Genomic DNA, 17,762 nt, shown 5'->3' with positions numbered 1-17,762 from the left:
TACGAGCTGTTCAAGCATTATTTATTGAAAAAAATCCAACAATCCATCCCAAACAGAATTGGAACTTTCAAATATGATGACCTGTCTTGATCCCTGGTCAGTTGTAGTTATATACACTTGTATTTAAATATTTAGGAGCATAGTTGGTACATTTCGCGCGAAAATCATTTTCCAATGAAAATGGGGCCTGAGCCAGACTGGCCTGATGATGTTGGGGCCATGATGAGTGGGCGCTTAGCGCTAATTTGTACCAAAGAGGTCATTGGGTTTTCACCGGGTGCACCGACTAATTGAGCTGGCCTACCACGACTATTTATAAACTTCAACTAGCCCTAATAGGTCGTTCTTGTATGGTCATTACTATTAGTTTACATATCACAGCCATTGGCCTCATGTTTATGTATGCGGGCAACTATGATCTAGTCTCGTACTTGGAAATTGACCGTTTTTGTCGTCGTGCACGAATCCAGAAACCCATCGTGTTAGTCATGTATTGATCGAGACTTGATTGAGGTGAATATGGAGCGGCCGAATCATGAGAGTTTAGACACTTTTATATTTCTATATTTAGATCGTTGAAGAGATATATGGATGAGAGATGTGCGTGGTAAGGATATCTTCACTAAGCCTCAAATTACATCTCTTCATCATTCTCTGTGTCTTTACGTATCCATCATGGGAGAGGATAAAAAACGAGATAAAACGCGACATAAAAAGCGGGAAACAAAACCTCTTCCTATCGTATATGAGGATGAGGATGAACGTAGACGTGAACGTGAACGAAGTGCTAAAAGAAGTGAAACTGGGACATCATCGCATCACCACAGTTCTCATGCTTCATCAAGAAGAACACAAGATCCTTCTGAAGGATCCACAACGAGAAGATCAGAATCTCAAAATGGAACACCCCTTTCTAGATCTGCTCTTCATTCTTACAAAGATCCGAACACCGCTAAGTCTGAGGTTGCCAGTATTGCGAGCATTAGTTCAAGAGGCCATAAGAGCGGCACTGTCGTGGCCGCAGACGCAGCTTGGGAGAATAGGCATAGCAACAAAGATTATCGGGCTGAAAGCGACGCAGACGTTGAAAGGGCGCGACAAAATTGGGAGAAAACACTAGGATCGCACAGTCAAGCAGAGAGGAGTAAGAAAATCTCTGATTACGCTAATAAAATGACGGAGTATGTGCCGCAAGATCGCTTGGCGGCGGCTGCTGCAGACATAGATCAATCCAGGGCTGCAACTGCGAAGAGACAGGACCCACTACACACAAGGGAGTCGCGGGATGGCAGGCACCACACCAGATCGAGAAGTGAGGCTACTAGCAGTAGACGCTTCCATTCGACAGCACCCCGCGAAAGAACATCATCCCGAACTCACGAATCCATAACAAAAATTACTTTCGAAGGCGATGCTAATTTAACAATCCATGATCATGACGACGGCACTACAACTCGCATTATATCTAGGACTAGTGGAAGAAAACATCATGCGCCTCAGCCACCTAGCTTCTCATCTCACTCTGGCGATACCACAAGATACCACCATGCCCCCGCCCCGCCCCCCCAACCATTGAAAGTTCCACGAATTCAAGAATTGGGGTCCGTAACAGCATCTTCGTATGGCTCATCTTCGTATGGCTCATCTTCGCGTGATTCTGAGATTACCGCAAGACCGTCACGTTCCGGCAGCGGGTTGCCCAAACCTTTACCAATTAAACCTTGTGATTGGGACGTTAAAACTGTGAATACATCCGAAGCTGCAAGCTTCATGGGAAGCCATTCTGTTGCACGCGGTGCATACATTGAACCTACTTCGTCGTTTTATGAGACAGAGACAAGGAGGCCTTCATGGGTAGCGCCATCAGTGGTAAGTTCCAGTAGTAGGCCAGTACCACCCCCGAGTAGTTATCCTTTAGTGGTTCGGAGCAGAGGTGGTGATAGCCGTTATACTGATAGTGTCTGGTAGCGTTAGCGAGCGGCGTCAAGGTATGTTTTAACATATTTGATACTGCATGGAGATGAATGTGAATTTTATGTGCTAAAGATCGTGGGCTCATCTAGCGGGTACTTGTTATTGCATTCTTGAGGCGTTTGGGTTCGTTTATGGTTTTAGATTAGTTGATAGATCAAGTAGGCTAGTCAGTCAAGAATAGAATCAGAGTTTGAAAGTTAGTATTGTGAAATCTAGTCATGCTATTTTGGATATTTCTCAACTATCTTGATTGTTGACTAGTATGGTTAATATGCGATGAAAATTTATATTTCTGATCACCAGTGGGTGTATGGACTGACGGGACATTGCAACAACGGACCTAGGAATATCTCTTGATACAAGTATTAATTCATATATTTAGGAATTGTTATGTTGAATCATTAGAGATTCAGCAATGAAAAGATGGGTTCTGATATCAAATGATCGAAGAATGAATTTTTTAACGTTTTCGAAAGTCGAGAAACGTCCTATCAGTCCATACACACCCCGGCGGGTGTACCAAGAGACTTTTTACAAGGCTACTTCGCAGAATCGGAAGACGCCCCCGTCACTAAATATGCAAACATGGTCGCGCGTTGAACTCGGTGCCACATCTTCAACAAATGCACGCCAACACTCTTAGAAAGCAGAACGTGGTGAAAGAACAATGAGACACAATGCGTCTAATCAACACCACCACTTATGAGTTCTCCGAATTCTACGGTGAGAATATTCCTAAATATGCAATTCTATCCCACACATGGGAGAACGACGAGGTCACCTTTCAAGAGTGGACATTCCCACGAAGAAACGCAGAGAAGAAAGCTGGATATGCGAAAATCGAAGCGACGTGTAAATTGGCGTCGGAAATTGGATTGATGTATGCGTGGGTGGATACGTGTTTTGTTGATAAGAGTAGTAGTTCGGAATTGAGTGAGGCTATAAATTCTATGTTTGCATGGTACGCAGGGGCGGTTGTGTGTTTTGCTTTTCTAGCTGATGTTGTTAAAGGGAAGGTGGAGGAGTTAGGGTCTCAGCTTGGAAAAGAGTTCAGAGAGGGCTTGAGTAGAAGTAGATGGTTTACGAGGGGTTGGACCTTACAGGAACTGTTAGCTCCTAGTAAAATTGTGTTTTACTCAAGAAATTGGGTGAGGTTGGGTGATAAATCGAACACTCTGACTCAAGTGATCAGTCACATAACGGGTATTAGTGCTCCGTATCTTCTGGGCTAGAGTCCTATCACAGCTACCAGTGTCGCGCTGAGGATGTTTTGGGTATCGCGACGTAGGACGACGAGAGTAGAAGATATGGCATATTGGATGCTAGAAGTTTTCGATATCAATATGCCTCTCCTTTACGGAGAGGGTACGAAAGCCTTTGTACGACTCCAAGAAGAAATCATCGAGGTATCTGTCGACTACACGATCTTCTGCTGGACCTGGACAGCCACTGTGCCACCAGCTTGGACGAATCTCATCGCGCCATCACCAGACACATTCCAAGGATCCCGTGATTTCATTCCCGCAACTGCTTTTGGTCAAGCATCTCCATATTCTATGACCAATGCTGGCCTTTCTATCTCTTTACCTGTGATTCAAGCCTGGTCTTAAAATTTTGTTGTATTAAAGGTAAATCATCCGCGTCGTGCAACACAATAGCGGGCATGTATTCCCGTGCGAAGCATTCTCCGCCCATCAATTCAGATTTCCTAGGGACTTACAGACGTATATCGTACCCTCCTAATCCGTTATATATGCCCACCGATTGGGCCTCGACAGAAGTAAATATGTTTATAAAATCGAGAATGATGCCCATGTTTCATCAAACTTCTCCACTTCAGCGGTTTACTGAACCACGCTGCTTGTTGGTAACTTTGGGGGAAGGTCTGTCGAGTGGAACATCCGTACCGATTCCAGTTCAAATTAACAACGATACAACAATTGCCACCAGACCAAAAAAAATCATGAGCCCATCTCAATCGGAAACATATCCACCTGAGCTATTTGACGAAAGTAGGAGTGTATTTAGACTCGACCATCCTACCATAGACGGTTGGAATGGGTTATTAGCGCTGGGTGTCAAGGGCTCTGAATGTGTGATTTTCATTAGTTGTAAAATTGATATTGCGAGTAGGAAAAGATGGTTCTGTTATGTTCTCCCTGCAGGTTCCTGGCCAGATGACGAAGTTCGAAGGAAAAAATTATTGAGCTTATTGGCAAGTCAAGTGGCGAGCATGGAAGGGGATAGTGACATAAGAGAGGCATTTTCCACGGAAATTGGAGGAAATTTCGTTATTGATGGGGATGGCCGTAGGAATGGAGATGGAAATGGCGTATATAAGGAGGACGAGAGGAGTATCGTGACGGCGAGGTTGGACTTGGGGTTGGGAAAGGAGAAGATTATAGAGATCTCCAAGAGAATCGAGGAGTCATTACACATTTAAATTTTCAACAGCAGCCCTATCTTTAGCACGTATGAAGATGAAGCTTTTTTGAAATAGCTAGTTTATAGCTTATAAGTGGCGGGACCTCAAGGACGTAATTTTGGTACCAACACACAAAGCATCCCATGCACCGGGGAAGCTTTATCCACACAGAATCTCATGCACGCGTCGAGTACAAATAAGACAATTCAAAATGTATCAATGTTCTTTTGCTCGCTATCATAACGTTGGCATATTCATACATAAATCCATCCACTTCATTGCCCTCGTCTCTCTATGAAAATACGGTACCATCATCTGCCTGTTCTGTCATATCAATGTCAAAATGACAATCAATCTCTCGATCGAGTTTCCATTTGTACTGTCTGATTCGTATTCGCTGGAGAGAATCTATTGCTCTCCCCCAATCCACCGAATTCTCAATAATACCTACTTGAAGTTAACTTGCATCGACATTGTCATTGTCAACATCGATGTCATCACCGACTCCCTCAAGCAAATCGTCTTCCTCAGTCGAGTCATCTTCATCATCAATGACTGCCTCGGTCGAATCGCCATCTTCAATCGAATCGTCATCCTCAATCGAATCATCTCCATCCTCAATCGAATCATCTCCATCATCAATCGAATCATCTCCATCATCAATGACTGCCTCCCAATCTTTGTCCGTTCTCTTTACTATTAGCCACCCGTAATGACGAAGTATTCTGTAAAAGAAAGGTTAGGGCTAGGATTACAACGAAGGACTTAAGGGATGCAGAACTCAATCCAGCTTCCCAAATAGTCCATCGCATTACCCTTCCCATTAGCCGCCTCCTTTTTAACACACTGTTCAAACTCCTCGAAGCTTATCTTTCCCAATCCGCCTCTCTCCTTACCCTCCTGCTCCACATTTTCAATCTTCCACAACTCGTATAATGCCTCATCACTGGGCCTCTTATCTTCCTTCTGGAAACGCTGTTTCTTGGGGTTGTAAGAATCTGCAGCTGGAGGTTCAGAATCTGAAATTTCTGAGATTGACTGATGTTCTCCAACAGATCTGCCAGAAAACACATCATCTGTAACAGAATTTGGTCGAAATTGAGGGAGTGTAGGATCTCTATGCTCCGACGATTGAGTGCTAGTAAAACTGGAAACCTCATCACGCTCTTCTTCTTTCTCTTTGAGGTGTACGTCGATATAGAACAAAAGAGTTGGTGGTAAGAGAGGCTGCAAAGCATAAAAGAAATCACGTTGTTGGTAAAGATTGAGGTTGTGTTTATCAACATAATATTTCCATGCCCGCAGAGGATCGTCCTTGTAATAAGGAGCATGTTGGAATTCGAGCACTGCCATATCGAGGTCAAATTCACAATGTGAAAGACCCGATAGCTCCAAGTCAGGAACGACTATTTCATTGGTTGTGTCATTGGCATCACTAGACTCCTCCACTTCGTAACCCGTAGCTTCCAGGAGTTCATCTAGCTGTCTTAAGCGTATATCCTCGACTTCCACCTCAGGAATAGTAGGCCATACAGGCCGTGGATTGTTGTTTGTTCCCCCAACAGCACCATCGCCCGAGCGAACGGTCTCGCTAGCAACTACCTTATCTTCTTCGACTTTCTTAGCCGTAGCCCACCTCACAAAGTCAACAGTGGTGAAAAGATGTCGATATTTGTCGCGTTCTTTCTTTGTCTCTAAGACGGCCACCGCCAAATCTTCTTTAGCCAGGAATAATGGATCGAGTATTTCGTTATAGGCTTGTTGCGAGACTTGGTACAAGATCTCCTTTCCCACGTCTTTTTCTGCATCAGGTATTTCTATTCCACCCCAACGTTCAGGGACGCTCCGCGAAGATGTCGAAGGATTTGAGCGGGTATCAAAGTCGTCAATGTCCTCCGCAAATCTTACCTTAGAGGATGAGCGAGAATGAATAGTCGGTCGTTGATTAAATTGAGACTTGGAGGTTTCTCCATCAGCGCCAACTGTAGGAAGGTCTTCCTCGATGTTCCAATCAGCAGGCGGTGATGCTCCTTCTTCTTCGTCAGTGTAAAATTGTCTTCGCTTCCATCTCTCGTGCAATATATATCGGGATTTCTGTCTCTTGATAGCATGCTTTATGATGAAAGGGCGAGCACTTTCCGGAATATTTGACAATGAGTATTCTGGTCCACAAACCGATTGAACATCTTCATCAGTTATGTTCAAATCACGTCGACGACGTTCAAAATCTACAGTGGCGTGCTCCGCAGGAGTTAAAAAGGGATTTTCGGAGACGTTAGATGCGTCAAGCAAAACAGGGTCACCTGGAACCCACTGGGGATCATTTTCTTCAAGTGTTTCTCGTAGAATTTCCTCAGAAATTCTTTCGAGTACAGCATCTTCGCTCTCTGTAGAAGGGTCCTCCATCAGGAATCGCCAGTAGCCTCGTGTCCTTTCAACGGGACGTATCGCAGCAGTTGAAATCCGACTAAAACTAACAAGAGTGTCATCTCGATTTCCAGTATCGTTAGCGCTTGGCCTCATCACACCCCTTCCATCCCAAATCTCCATCTCTCCATCGTCACGCATAGTTTTTCCCTCGCCGGCCCGCGATTCTAAAGTTGGAAATGGCCCTAAACCTGCACCTGAACTTTGACCAATTAATCTTCCCAGAGCGCCACGGCCATTAAGATGAGCATGTGCCTCCGAGCTCATCATATGCTGCTCGTCGAGACCCTCTACCATATCCTTATGCATTTGACGATATAAGACGTAATAAGAGCGAAAGATTCGTAGGAAATCTTTCCTGTCAACGTAACCATCATCGTCAATATCATATCCCGCAAAGATCACACGCCATTTATCCTTTTGTTTGCGATATGCTTGACCTCTGAGGAATTCTGAAAATGAGATGAGATCATCTCTGTTGGTATCGTAGAAGGCGAACATCCTGTCGAATATAAGGCTTGGGGCATTGTTTCTATAACCGCCACTGGGCACCAAACACCGCTCAAATGTTCTTCTGTCCATAGCTAGGTGAATATCATCTGGATCTTCTGGCCAAGGTGTGTTTGCCATGAAGTTCCATTGCTCAAAGTATGCATCCAATTCCGGCCTTTCAAATCCCGTCTCGTGAGAATATTTCGCAATCAACTCCTTTGGCAATGTGATCATCCTGTCTTGATTCTCGGGATCTCCAGTATACCACACAGGTTGTATCTGCCTTGGTCCAAAAGAAGGAGCTGGTACTCTAACTTTATAGAATATATGCGTCTTAGTATGTAGTCCCTGTGCTTCGCATGATTCACATAGATCAAAGTCTGCACAGTTTGCACATCTATATCGAATTCCACGAATGGGAACTACTGAACAACCGTTACAGCCACATCCTCTATGTACGTATGCATTCCTCCTTGTAGCATCTTCGGAAACACGAAAGAGGAGCTGAACAATATTTTGACCGTTTCGTTCAGCATCTGCAGTTGGTGCTCGTCCTGTCAAGGCACCCTCAAATTCCTGGCTGTCGTCCACCACTGTATCCCCATCTGTCAAAGGTCTAGCTACAATGTTTGCGTCTTCGTCTTCGCCTGGTGGAATTGGTTGTAATTGAGCAGGTATAGCTTCGTCGCCTGTTTCCGTGCGTCGGCGCCGGTAGACCGCATTACTTCTACGTAGTCCACTGCTTCCAGTGTTGTCTTGTGAACCAGCGGCATTTGTGCTATAGAAATAGTATATTCCATATGCAGCAGCACAGCTGGTGAGGGCAAGTATCGCACTCCTACTTCTCGATAGTGTATTCGAAGCTGTGATAGATGTGGCTGACATTGCTGCAATGAAATGATTGTATCAAAATAATACTTCTCAGGTTGTTGCTGGAATTTCTAGGTTGAGGCAACCAGATCCGCAGGAGTACATGGCCGCATCTGTGTTCTCAAGTGTGAAATAATTACTCCTGGCGTTGAGTTGTATAGTATTACGAATATGGCTAGCAAAATCTTTGAGACGCGAAGGGAAGGGACTCACATTTGTGTCGAGCTTGCCAAATGTGAATTATTCAGCCTTCCCTCTTATCGGCTATGCTTATCACCACGTGCCCTTCTCACCCCTCTCTTCATCTCTCCTACCCTTATGAGTTATCTCAATATTCAGAATCTCTTCATTGATAAAATGTTTTTAATTAGAATTCTAAATAATATCTTGATTCTTTTTATGATAATATTGTAACTTATAAATAATCGAATTTTTTTGATTAATTAGAAATTAAAGGGAATATTTATTTTCTTGAGAATCTAAAAGCTTTTGATTAACGTGATTTATCATCGAGTGAACTATATCATCAAGTGAACTACTTTCATCTCAATTTACATTTTCAAACCCATATTATTCAATAATAATTAAATCAATTAATTAAAGCTATCAAAAATCTAATAATCTAAAATCTATTATATTATTTTGATAAGTTCTTATATTATATCCTGTTTTTTTATATTTATTATAATATTTACTAAAAAATATTATAATACTAGAATTCCCCTTTTTTGATATTTATTATATTAAATCTAAATATTAATCTTTTATTAAAATAATATATTAAAAACTTTTTATTTAATAAATACTCCTTTTTATTATAATTGAATTTTTTTTGTATATTAACATTTACTTAATATTTTATTTGCTTTCCAAAATATACAATTTTCTATATTCAAAAATATATTTTTATAAACTAATCTTTTTATATTTTTAATTAAAATTAATATAGTTTTAAATATAGATATAAAAGAATTTATATAATAACAAATTATTCAAGATTTAATTAATATTAATTAAAAAAAAATTTCAATTAGATTATAAAAAATTTGAGAGATTTATTATTTTAAATCAAAAAAGGAAAGAATAGATATACAAATTCGAATATCTAATTTCGAAAATATAATTTCAGAATTAAATAATATTAAATCTATTTCTTAAAACCCTGATTTTATATTCTAAAAAATAATTGATTTTTTATATATAATTTTGAAAATTATAAAGAATTCAATTTTCGAAATATAATTAATATATATCTTAATAAATTTATTGATTTAATTACTATATAAATATTTCAAAATATTAAAACAATTAATATTAAATAGCTAAATTAAATGATTTGAATATAATAATAATATAAATATATAATATTATTCTTTTTGTAATATATTTGAAAAACTATTGATTTATAGCTTTTATATTTATTTAATATCAATATTCGATATTTACTCTCTTTTCAATTCTTAATATATTTATCAAAATATTTCAATTATTTTAAATTTGTTTTATTATTTATTTATTCATTTAATATAAATTTAATAATTTATTCTATAGGAAAATCAGTTTTGATATATCAATTAAAAAAATGAATCTAATTCTGAATTACTAGAAATAAAGAAATAATTTCATTTTTTTTATTTCCATATATTATTGCTATAATTCATTCTCGATTGTTTAATTATATTGATTTATTTCTATTATATTTTTTAATATTAATAATAATAATTATTATATATATAATTCTTATTATAAAGCTTATTTTATTAAAATTATAAAAATCTTTATTTAAAATACTATATTTTGCTTATTATATTTATAATCAATTAAAATCATTTTTTAATAAACTTGGAATCTTTATAAAAAACTTTTTGAAAATTATAAATATAATTAAAATATATTTTTAATTTAATTCGATATTTTACAAATCGATATATTCAAAGCTTTCTAATATATTTCATATCTTTTAATTCAAAAATATAATTTGCTATATCTTCCACCCCCTTATATTTAAATAAAAAACCTCTTGAATCTATATTAAAAATATATTAAATAATAACCTTTTTTTCTAATTCTATAAGTTTATATTAATTTACTTGAATTTCAATATATAGAATTAAATTATTTATTTTATAAATAAAGATTATATAAAAGATATTATATAATTAAAAAGCTTTTCAAAGATTTAGTTTTTTATTATTTTCAATAGCTTTAATAATTAAAAATAAATGTACATCTTTATTATTAGATTATATAATAAATGATTAATAAATTGCATGTTGAAGTTGATTGTATTTATTAAGGTGAAAGTGATCCATTCGATGATATGGTTTATTCGATAATAAATCACGTTATATTTTTAATAAATAACTTAATTCATTTAGTATAAATATTTTAATAATATGTATTACTTTTTTTAATTATTATTTATTAAAAAACTAATTAAAGTATTTAAAAGAATTTAATTAATTTTAATATATAAATCAATCTCAAATTAATTGAATATATAATTATTATAATATTCGATTAAAAGGTATTTTTTTTAAATCAATTAAGTTATTTTCAATTATTTCAAAATACTTTCATTAATAATAAAAATAGTATTAGTTAAATTATTTTATTAAACTAAATATCTTATAAGCTTTTTGAATTATATTAATAATATTAGGATTATATTATTAATAAAGATTGAATTATTTTTCAATTTGAAATCCAAAATATTTTAAGTTTAAAATATTTAATTTTCAAAATCTTAATTATATAGTATTTAGTCTCTTCGAAATTAATAATTCTAGTTCTTTGAAATAGATTGAGATATATAATAGGAATCAGATTGATTAGAAGATCTTTAGAATATATATATTATTATTAGAAATAATAATAATAATACATTTCAAAAAGAATAAATACTTAACTTAATAAAATATGTCACGGGGTGACACTAGCCCTTCCCGTTCTGTCCTGTCCTGTCCTGTCCTGCTATATATGTGAGAGTAAGATAGAACTTTCAGTTCTATCTCCTAGTCTTTTAGGCTTTTAGCTCAGCGGTAAAGCTTCTGAATACTCCCAGAAGTGATCCCGTGACAAAATTTTGATTTTTAAAAACATATATTTTTGATATATATATATAATTGAATAAAGTTATTATAATAAAAAATATATTAAATAATAAGAAAATCTATTTATATATATTAAGACTATATTAAAATAATATAATTATTGAGTGATTTATAATTTTTAATTAAAAAATCGAAAAATAATGAATTTTTGGTTTTTCCATCAAAACTGAAATCAAATTGTTTTAAATCTTATAGTAATAAACCTTTGGGAGACCCCTATCTCGAAATCAAGGCCAAAAAATTATGTAATCACCGTGTGATCTGAGAATGAGATAACTTACGAGTATAAATCGAGGAATGTGGAATACTCGAGTAGTTATTCATGCTCTATGCTTTTTTTTTGCCGGGGAACCTTGATCTGTCAGTCTAAAACAATTGCCAACTAAACGCTTTACGTCTTTATTCTCATTAAAGTCACCAAGTATCATCATAACCTGTAATTGTTGGATCCAATTAACATGTAGAATGGAACATAGCATTTCATAATAATTGCAACAGCATATTTAAACTTTGGATATCCTAAAAACCATCACGCCAATTGTTGACCCGTTATCCCAATCCTTTCTTCTTGCCCTGTAGCTCCAGCAACAACACCGAAAAACGCTAACACAGTGAGTCTAACATTGCTACTCCTAGTTTCCAATCATTTGTCCCTTATCCTGCCGTCCTTGGACTCCGTCTTCTTCCCGTACTCTGCGCAAATATCTCAGACGCCGGTATCGTATTTTCTCTTCCCTCTAGAGCAACCACGCTAGGATTTTTCGTTAGTTTTGGCTTTGGTATCTTGCCCGTTGCTTGCTTTTTGAATGGTGGAGTAGACCCGTCGGAATCAACGGATCTAGCTGAACCGTTTGACATTAGGCTTTGGCTTAGGTTTGGGATCTCTGAATTCAGTGTTCCGGCGTTTATGTTCACGTCGATCTCCCTAAGTCCAGTTGGCTTATTTTCTGGTTCTTCGATAGGAACAAAAGCTACCTCTTCATTTACAGTAGGGGTAGAATCGTTGTAAACCACTGGGAAAACAACTTTGCTAGGTGATTGCATGGCTTGTGGCCGCCGAAGAGCTGCCAGGAGTGTTTCATGCGCTTCAGTCCGGGGCAAATGCATTGTGTATTGATACTGAACCTTCTGGGGAGTCTCTCCTGTTGGCTCGTACTCCTGCATTGTCGATTTAGCAATGGTGCTGCGAAGATTTGCAAGCGGCTGTCGAAGATTGTCATCTAATGGAGTAAGGTTCTCAGCTAAGGCGGTTGTTTTGGAGGTCATTTCGTCGCCGAGATCTTTAACACGACCAAATGTTGATGTGAAGTGTGCACCGATATTGTCATACGAAGATTTAACTGTAGATGATAGACCTTGAAGGGATTTCGCATGCAGGTCATGATGCTCTGCATTCTGTGCTCGTGCACGAGTGACAAAGTCATCGAGTGCTTGCATTTGAGTGCTGATATCCTTCATTTGTTCGTCGACAATGCGAACGGTCTCATCGTGTACAGATCGAGTCGTGGCTTGAATAGAAGCGTTGTGTTTATTTGCAGCCATCCAGTCATCCTTGAGCTTTGTCTTCAAAGTCTCCCTAGCCCTCAAGACTTCCTCGACAAGTTTCTCTTCCTTTTCGTTCCACGCATCCATGCCTTCGCTGTACTTGACCCGAGTCACTTCGAAAGTTTCGTTTGATGATTGAATATCCGTTCGAACGGCGGCAATCTTCTCCACGAGACGTGCATCTTGAGTTGCACCCTGAGCCATGACTAAACTCGAGATCTGTGAAAGCAGGTTCTGGCGATCTTCAGCGGCTTGCTTTCGTTCTTCTTGGATTACCTCGTCAAGTTTGGTGTTGATGGTAGTATTCGATTCCATGGCGGCCTCACCGGCGGCATGAAGTTGCTGTCTTAATTCGTTTGCCTCTGCTTTCTGCGCATTGACGTGTTTAAGGAGGTCTTCAAAAAGTGACTTGAAATCCCGACCTAGTGAACTGTATGATCCATGAAGCTGAGTATGAAAAGCGCCAAGCTCACTAATCACTTCTGCAGAGATTCTTTCTGCTGCAACTGCTAATCCTTGGAGGCCTTCACCTACTCGGACTTTGACATCTTCCCGAAGAGTTTTGATCTCTTCAAGGACCACATTCATTTCCTCCTTGGCTGAATCTGTTTGCTCGGAAACCTCCTTCCCAGAATTCTCAAAAGCAACAATGTTCTCTTCTAGGAATGATTGTGTTGCCGCTAATTTTTCCAGTTCGCCATCGACAAATGCTTGCATTCGATCTGAGACGGCGGCCATAAGTTCTTGCTGCTGTTCTCGGAACTCCTCAACGCGTGATTCTACAAGGCTCGTCACCTCGGAGACCTGAGCCTGTGAGAGACCCCAGGCATTTCGATTCAAGGTCTGAAGAGCCGACTTCCGCCTATTCTTATCATGGAGACCGCCGACATCGCTCACTGTACGTCCCAGTGTGGAAAGAAGCTCATTACCAACAATACTGAGTTGTTCCTCGGTCTTCTGGTGAGCCTTTCGAAGTACAGACTCTTCCTCCAAAGTCCGACGAGTATTTTCTAGTACTGATTCTGTTTGTTCTAGGATACCTTTTGTCTCATCCAAGACAGATTCCGCTGCCTCGGCCTTTTTCTTCATTGTCATGAAGTTGGAAGTTATTGTGTATAATTCTTGGACCTTGTTACGGAGATTCGTTTCCATGGTCTCGATTTTCTCAGCTTGTTCTTCACTAAGTATTCTCCGCGATTCACTTTCGACCTGAATTTCTTCGAAATTCTCATTTGTAAGATAGACTCCATTGCGCTGTCGGGCGGCAATAAGTTCGCCCTTGAGTTTTTGGATTTCATATGTAAAATCTTTGAGAAGGATGTTTTTGGAAACCTGCTGGTTGACTTGAGGTTTGTTGCGAATATTCTTGGCTCTGAATGCATAGTCCAAGGTGGAAATTGTCTCCTCTAGATTACTTTTGGCCGGAGAAACTGTTGCAATAATGCAAGTTTTCGTTCGGCCCCCCAGTGAATCTTGAAGAAGACGTGTGAGTTTCGATTCGCGGTAAGGAATATGAACATCACGAGAACTTCGATCAACCAGGGCATTGATCACACGACCAAGAGTCAATAAACTCTTGTTGATCAAACCAGCTTCAGCAGCTCTTTTGTTCTCGGCACCACTGCGTTGAATATTTTCACTTCCTGCCAAATCAACCAAGTTCAGCTTGCCGGCGCTAACGTATTCTTCCCCATTTTCTGCTGTCCTTTTGATATAGGCGGTAACTGTAAAGACCGTATGACTTCTACTGCTCAGGTCGTTACACTTGGTTGAGGCTACTTGTCTTTTGAAAGATCCATCCTGCAGAATCTTCACACCGTCCCTAGCGGTCTTAATATACGATTCTTCCATACCTTGAACTAATGTTGTAGTACTTCCTTTTTTGCTGTTGTCGTCGTAGATCTTGAGCTTTGTGCTATCGTTGACAGCTATCAGATCACGCAGCTCTTCATTATAAAGTTCAATGAATGAACACTTCACCGAAGATTCCGCCTCATTTAATTCGAGTTTGTTGAACAAAGCGTGAAGGGCGCGAGGTATGATTCCAGCATTATCTGAAAGGATCCCTAGATGGTCGCTCATATCTCCGGACATCGTATATGTCTTTCCAGTACCAGTTTGGCCATATGCGAATATTGTACAGTTGTACCCCGCAAGCATCTAGAATAATTAGTAATGCTTACATGTAAATAATGGCAGTAAAAGTACCTCATCAAGAATTGGAGTCACAACATCGTCGAAGATCATGGCTTGATCTGCTGCAGATGAAAACACTTTATCGAAATGGTAACTCTTGTTACTGAGAGCGCTGGGTCCCATTGATAAATCGAGATTCTTGCCCTTGACTCCTTCTGTTGAGAGTACAACACCGCTGTTTTCCTTGACTTCGCGCTCATTTCGACCTCTACATCGTACCACAACATTGATATTTGTCTCTCCACCTCCTTCGTGTTCAAAATCTCTTTCTTTCCTTTTCATTCCCGTAGTAGATGTAGCAACAGATACGACCGATCCTGTTGGCGAGACTGCTCCGGATCTCGACGGCGGCGGCATTGCTGAGCTTGATCTAGAGGTAGAAGGTCTTGGTCCTGCTAAAGAACTTGATGGTCTTGGTGGAGGTCTCATGGTGTTTATCCTTTTATTTACAGCTGCCGCTGGCGCTGCTCGAGGTATTCCTGCCATAATTTGGCGGTTATAATATAGGGAAGGAACCTAATTCTGCGTCACTCGCGAGGGAAAGAAGTACAGCAGGTCGGTAGTATTGGTGTTTGTTTTTGTTTGTTTAGAAATCCAAAATTGAATGAGTGAGTTCAACGCGGGGACCAACGCGCTAATAGCGGCAGGCGAATGATCCAATGCTGATTGTAGAATTCAAGATATAAAACTTCTTCTTTTACCTTTGAAAATATGATGTCGTTGTCGTATTGTTCTCGTCGCAAATAATTGTTTATGTTTCTTCAACATTCAATACAATCAATTTCTTTGATCAACATTTCATTTCTGACAAATTGTTGCTCCGGCAACCAAACTAATCCCACTTCTCTACTCCAAGCATCACGAGCTTCCAGCCCCACCATGTCATCACTCTGGAAGTGTCTCACTTCCCAGTCACAGTCATTAATTCCATATTCAAATACCTCGAGTACCAGCACAAATCCTTTACTGTCTACTGATAATTCAAATACAAATGTAGCAGATATGTCGTTATTCAGCGCTCAAGTCCATCCAGGACGAGCTCTGGGCTTTCTAGGTATATAAATATATTGTTCTCCTTCACAAAGAACTGAAACTAACAATATATCCTCAGTTCTAGGAGCTTCACTTCACGAGATTATCACACGAATAAAAGCCGAACCACAACGATTTCCTAAACTCGACTTGACCTTTGAGCCTGTAGCTCCTGTCGATGAGCCTGTTATCCTCAGTCTGCCTTCTAACGGCATCCGTTTACGCTTTGATGGACCTCAGCAACGTCTGCGACTGATAGAGGTATTAGACTTTACAAAGAACAAACTCACATATAATGATCGGGAGGTGTTAAGATCTGGTGGAACCGCTTCACCAAACGGCGCAGGAACTGGACATCTTACTGGACCAACCTTTCGACATATTTACAAGAGTTTAATTGGACCTACATTTCCCGGAGAATATATCAAACCTGAAGCTGGAGACGAGACTGGAATGGGCTTATATGTATTATCATACCCTGGAGTCGCATTTTCCTTCCCTATACATGAATCATCTTGGTCGCCTGGCAAAGATGTTGTTTCGCTACTCTCATCATCCGCTGGCCAACCTGCTTCTTCCATGGCCATATTCTCAGGAGAATCTTGGCCCGAGGCAAGAGACAACTTATTCACACAGACCCTTGAACCCCTCAAGACATTTGCTCCCTTGACAAAAGGTCGCGAACCGGTTGCAGATGAAATTGGCCTTGTGAAACTTTATGGTGGAGGAAAACTTGAGTTGATTCGTCGTTTTAACAATACTCCCTTCTGGATTCTTCTCGGTGAAACAACTCCTCAAGAGCTTGTGGCAGAACTCGGACCACCTGATGCTATATATCGAAAGAACGATCAAAAGATGTCGATTCACAAACCTCGAACTGCAAGTAGTACAGGTAGGCGACCAGCCTCAACGGATCTCCGAGATGATTCGACCGATACCGACCAATCCTCAGCTCACACTGCGACGGATGATTCTGATGATGATAGTGGTGAAGGAGAAGCAGCAGGAAACGTTACGGGAGAATGCTTCTATAATTATTTCTACCATGGCTTCGATGTCTTAGTCTCTACTCCCACATCACCCTCACAACTTCCCCCGTCTAAAGCACGTTCTCAACAAGAAAACAATCGAGTCATTCCCACAGATGCCACCGCCCGCCTGGTAGCTACAAAAGTAATATTACATGGCAATGTCCCGGGCTCCTACCCATTCAATCGTCATCGACGCTGTCGCTGGGAAATCGAATATTTGTCCCCGAGACCCAAGTCTAAAATCATGTCCATTAACTCCGAAACTCCTTTCTCATCCATCGAAAGCAGTCTTTACAATGAATGGAAAAGCATCTATAACAATGTCGAAGAAGCCAAACAACGACAACGTGGTATGGTGCTGAATCGCGATTGGGGCGATAGTCCAGGAAGTAGTTGCGAATTGCTTGGTGGTTGGGAAGATAGTGTAGGTGGGAAACGAAATGCTGAAAAGGAAGATGAGAAGGGCTTGGGAAACACTACTCTGTTTGGGTTTCCAGGGTTAGTATTTGAAGTTCTGAAGAATGGTACTGTGAGTGGTGTTACGGTGTTTTGATTGGGTGGGCGAGGGCGAGGGAGTTTTGATAGGTGATGGGTTGGATACCATATGTGTTGGTGCTAGTTCGGGTGTTTTGGTGATACATATATTTTAGATTGCAT

At 39.6% G+C, this 17,762-nt stretch overlaps 6 protein-coding genes across 6 annotated transcripts; 4 read left to right on the top strand and 2 right to left on the bottom strand.

The window, feature by feature from the left end:
• Window positions 1–675: 675 nt before the first annotated feature.
• EAE97_010679 (uncharacterized protein) lies at window positions 676–1,968 on the top strand (the record flags this gene model as incomplete). The annotated part of the gene is made up of 1 exon (XM_038881194.1): window positions 676–1,968. The coding sequence occupies one exon, from the start codon at window positions 676–678 to the stop codon at window positions 1,966–1,968; it is 1,293 nt and encodes a 430-aa protein (XP_038728055.1).
• A 683-nt stretch (window positions 1,969–2,651) lies between these two features.
• On the top strand, window positions 2,652–3,584 carry EAE97_010678 (uncharacterized protein; the record flags this gene model as incomplete). The annotated part of the gene is made up of 2 exons (XM_038881193.1): window positions 2,652–3,122; window positions 3,207–3,584. 2 exons carry the CDS (start codon window positions 2,652–2,654, stop codon window positions 3,582–3,584), a joined length of 849 nt encoding a protein of 282 aa, XP_038728054.1.
• A 194-nt stretch (window positions 3,585–3,778) lies between these two features.
• On the top strand, window positions 3,779–4,417 carry EAE97_010677 (uncharacterized protein; the record flags this gene model as incomplete). Its single annotated transcript, XM_038881192.1, has 1 exon — window positions 3,779–4,417. The coding sequence occupies one exon, from the start codon at window positions 3,779–3,781 to the stop codon at window positions 4,415–4,417; it is 639 nt and encodes a 212-aa protein (XP_038728053.1).
• A 439-nt stretch (window positions 4,418–4,856) lies between these two features.
• On the bottom strand, window positions 4,857–8,338 carry EAE97_010676 (uncharacterized protein; the record flags this gene model as incomplete). The annotated part of the gene is made up of 2 exons (XM_038881191.1): window positions 5,181–8,338; window positions 4,857–5,124 (listed from the first exon to the last, which is right to left on the bottom strand). The coding sequence occupies exons 1-2, from the start codon at window positions 8,201–8,203 to the stop codon at window positions 4,857–4,859; spliced, it is 3,291 nt and encodes a 1,096-aa protein (XP_038728052.1). The 5' UTR covers window positions 8,204–8,338.
• A 3,617-nt stretch (window positions 8,339–11,955) lies between these two features.
• Window positions 11,956–15,528, bottom strand: EAE97_010675 (uncharacterized protein; the record flags this gene model as incomplete). The annotated part of the gene is made up of 2 exons (XM_038881190.1): window positions 11,956–15,006; window positions 15,055–15,528. 2 exons carry the CDS (start codon window positions 15,526–15,528, stop codon window positions 11,956–11,958), a joined length of 3,525 nt encoding a protein of 1,174 aa, XP_038728051.1.
• A 393-nt stretch (window positions 15,529–15,921) lies between these two features.
• Window positions 15,922–17,658, top strand: EAE97_010674 (uncharacterized protein; the record flags this gene model as incomplete). Its single annotated transcript, XM_038881189.1, has 2 exons — window positions 15,922–16,096; window positions 16,154–17,658. The coding sequence occupies 2 exons, from the start codon at window positions 15,922–15,924 to the stop codon at window positions 17,656–17,658; spliced, it is 1,680 nt and encodes a 559-aa protein (XP_038728050.1).
• Between the last annotated feature and the right edge of the window lie 104 nt (window positions 17,659–17,762).

The sequence above is a fragment of the Botrytis byssoidea genome, assembly GCF_014898295.1.
Source record: "Botrytis byssoidea strain MUCL 94 chromosome Unknown BBYS_029, whole genome shotgun sequence".
In the NCBI taxonomy this organism is placed as follows: Eukaryota; Fungi; Ascomycota; class Leotiomycetes; order Helotiales; family Sclerotiniaceae; genus Botrytis; species Botrytis byssoidea.
The sequence above is the reverse complement of the archived record's forward strand: the minus strand, read 5'-3'. Positions and strand labels throughout refer to the sequence as shown.